General features: G+C 42.1%; 1 protein-coding gene across 1 annotated transcript; it reads right to left on the reverse strand.

The window, feature by feature from the left end:
- Positions 1-2,504: 2,504 nt before the first annotated feature.
- On the reverse strand, positions 2,505-3,458 carry LOC132251790 (olfactory receptor 11A1-like). Its single transcript, XM_059731719.1, has one exon. The coding sequence runs from the start codon at positions 3,456-3,458 to the stop codon at positions 2,505-2,507; it is 954 nt and encodes a 317-aa protein (XP_059587702.1).
- Between the last annotated feature and the right edge of the window lie 310 nt (positions 3,459-3,768).

Below are 3,768 nucleotides of genomic sequence, written 5' to 3' on the forward strand. Positions count from 1 at the left end.
TCACTTAACTTATTAATCAGAATGGGGTGAGAGACAGTGTCAAAGGCCTTCTTAAAGCCCAGAAAGACTACGTCCATGGCGACACCATCATCCAAGGATTTAGTTACCTGGTCATAAAAAGCAATCAGGTTAGTCTGGCAGGACCTGCCTTTGATGAACCCGTGATGATTGCCCCTGAGCATGATCTCCCTAGCTAGCTCCTGACAGATGTGCTCCTGGATGATCCTCTCCAAGAGCTTCCCAAGCACCGAGGTGAGGCTTACAGGCCTGTAGTTACCTGGGTCCTCCTTCCTCCCTTTCTTGAAAATTGGGACCACATTAGCCAGTTTCCAATCCCCCAGCACCTGGCCAGATGACCACGGATGCTCATACAGCCTGGCCAATGGCTCCGCGTTGACCCCTGCCAGCTCCGTTAACACCCTTGGGCGGAGGGCATCTGGACCTGCAGATTTAAAAATGTGTAGCGCTTCCATTATAGTGAATGGGTGAAACATTCAAACAGCATCAAAACAGCCTCTCTGTTTCAATGAAGCAAAATGGAACAACTATTTCGAATTGAAATGAAATTTGAAACAAAATGCTGTTCCATCGAAACCTTAAACTTGGGTCAAAACGGAACAGCGTCATTTCACACAGCCCTAGTTTTTGCCATATCAGCCATTCCTCAATAACAGCACGAGTGCATGCCAATTGTGCACACCTTAAGGGGAGACTTCTATCTGGGCCTAAGCGTAGGAAGCCTGAGGTTGAAGAAAATGGGTGTACACTGGCTTGAAGCAGAGAGAAGTCATCCAGCAAAATCCATTAGCTATTCTTATCTGGAATAATTTTAAAATGAACAATCTGGTGTCAGGACAACCCATTCATTAGACCAGGGTGTAAAATGTATTTACTTTAACAAAAAAAAATATTTCTGCTAGAATTTCCCAAAACCGATGGGCCAGGACTCAATCATTTTCCACAATTTTGATTCCTGTCATTTCCATTTGGTGGTGATGATGGGCACTTGGGTTCCAAAACCTCCAGCATCCCATTGGTATGCCCTAGCTATTGAATGTTGTGGGCAAAGGGTATGTTTTCTGTCCTGAGTCTGTTTGGGTTTGGTAGTTATGGGTTTTGGCCAACTCCATTTTCAGGAGTCTTGCGAGTGCTACACATAAGCAAGGATTGTGTGTATGTGCTTTGGCAACTAGTGGGCATGCCCAGTCTGTGTACACTAAGTTGTTCAATGTCTTCCACATAGACAGGACTACGCATCCAAGAAATGGATTCCCTGGGCAAAATTGCTAAAAATGCCCTGTACATGGCCCAAAAATGGACACACAGGGAACTAGAAACACCAGAATGTCACTCCAGTGATCTTGTGAGAAAGTCCAGAGAAAGCTTGTGACTGAGCTAGGAAGAATAACAAAAATTATGTGGTCTCCTACTCCTGCCTAACACAAAACTGTCCTTGCTCTCTAATCACAGGGTGTTGGGATTCCCCCTGAGAACTGGGACTTTTGAAGGGCTCAAAATTAGTGAAACATGAAATGTCCAACAGGATTTGAGATTGAGACTCTTCGAGTTGGGTTAAATCTAAGTACAAATTTATTAGTGAAGGCAACAAAAAGCAAGCAAATAACACATAGGAGACTCACCATGCCTGCCAATGACTTTTCCCAAATTATGACTGATAGTTAGTCATTCACATCATTACCACTTTTCTTGTCAGGATCTCAATGCAACATCAGATAATTCAGCTTCCTAAATTCCCTTGTTTGTCATCAGTATAATTCCCATGTTCAAGCAGGGAAAGTAAGTTTCAGCCAGAACAAAAATGATATAAGATTAGTTTGTTGTTCCTGGAAAAGCAGTTACATTATTTTCAAGTTCCTGATTTTCACTTTTTATACCCAAAGCCTCTGTTCGATTAATTCTGTCATTCATTCACCAGAGCACAGTGTAAACCTACACAGGTTAAGTTGGGAATTAAGTGAAACACGCATTTAGGAAAAAAAATGACAGCGAGATAGAGATGGAGTAAGGTTCTTGTAGAATTTATTTAAGTCTATTCTGAGCATTTTTCTGAACAAACTAAAGCGTTTGAGAGTGAGGATACAACTGTGTGAACAATGAGTAAAAGAGGTTAGGTTTTTAACACATCAGTCACTCCTTGAAAACTGCCCAGGTACACACCCACTGTGTGCAACCTAAAGGGAGAGTTAGATTTGGGCCTAAATGTAGGGAGCCGGAGGTTGAAGAAATGGTTGTATACAGGCTTGAAACACAGAATGTTCATATGAGATAATCCATTCACTATTCTTGTTTAGAACAACTTTAAATAATATCAATAATGTCAAGCCGACCCATACATTACATCCGGGTGTAAAATATGTTTAATTACATTTTCCCATTTGCTTTAGGATTCCCCAAAGACTAGGCCAAGGAGCCGTTCATTTTCCACAGTTTTGTTTCTTGTTATTTCTATTTTGCTTTAACCTGATAATAGAGTTTGGGAATGTTTACACTCTCTTCAAATTCAGCATCACACAAACAAATTTTCTTAGTGCCTCCTTGACTTCCTTGTTTCTCAGGCTGTAAATGAGAGGGTTGGCCAATGGAGTCAGCACAGTGTAGGAAAGAGAGAATATTTTGTTCAGGTCTTTAAGGGTGTTGGTTTGTGGGAATATATACACTATTGCTAGAGTCCCATAGAAAATGGTCACCACAATAATATGAGAAGAGCAGGTAGAAAAGGCCTTCTGTCTTCTAGTATTGGAAGGGATTCTCAGTATGGTAGTGATAATGAAGACATAGGACATGAGAGTCAAAAGGAACGGGGGCATGAGGGCTATGAAGGCAAGACTGAAAACTACAAGTTCAACCTCATAGGTGTCACTGCAGGAGAGCTTAATCACTGCAACGTATTCACAAAAGAAATGGTCAAGTTGATTAGGGCCACAGAAGGTTAATCGCAACAAGAAGAGACACACAATGGAGACAACTATAAACCCACTGATCCATGAGCCAGCAGCAAGAGTGAAACAAAATCTGTCACTCATAACGGCTGCATAATGCAATGGTTTACATACAGCCAAGTACCGATCATAAGACATCACGGATAAGAGAAAACATTCTGTAGCTAACACCATACAAGAGAAAAAAAATTGGATGAAGCAGTCAGAGAACGAGATGGTTCTGTCTCCAGTGAGGAAGCTGGCCAGCATCCTGGGCAGGAGGGTGCAGGTGTAGCAGGTGTCCAAGCAGGACAAGTTTCCCAAGAAGAAGTACATGGGGGTGTGCAGATGCTGAGCAGCTATAATGAGTACAGTGATGAGGACATTCCCAGCCACGGTTGCAATGTAGAGTAGGAGAAACATCAGGAAGAGAAGTATTTGTAACTCTGGAAGAATTTCAAAGCCCAGGAGGATAAATTCAGTGATGGACGTTTGATTTCCTACTTCTGCATCTGCCATGGCAGCAGAGAAATTCCATACAGCTCTGCAAAATAATCCAAAGGAAACAAACACCTTTGAATGCTATGGAATCAGTCCATATCCTGACTTTTCAAGAGACTAATCTTGCTCGAACATGACCGATCCAGGGAGGTGTTCCAAAGCTCCACTCTGGAGGTGAATACTGCTGCCTATTCATTTCTACAACACCTTCATGTAAGCCAGTGCCCCACGTGTACCATTATGAGAAAGAAAAGAGCAATATTTGGTAGATATGCAAGAACTGTTTTACAAAGATGTCTAATCACTGCACCATGTAGCCTTCACCCTC

Source organism: Alligator mississippiensis, chromosome 7 (genome assembly GCF_030867095.1).
Source record: "Alligator mississippiensis isolate rAllMis1 chromosome 7, rAllMis1, whole genome shotgun sequence".
Lineage (NCBI taxonomy): Eukaryota > Metazoa > Chordata > Crocodylia > Alligatoridae > Alligator > Alligator mississippiensis.

Excerpts from the sequence above, each read along its gene's own strand:
- LOC132251790 (XM_059731719.1), bottom strand. The coding sequence starts at position 3,458 with ATGGCAGATGCAGAAGTAGGAAATCAAACGTCCATCACTGAATTTATC.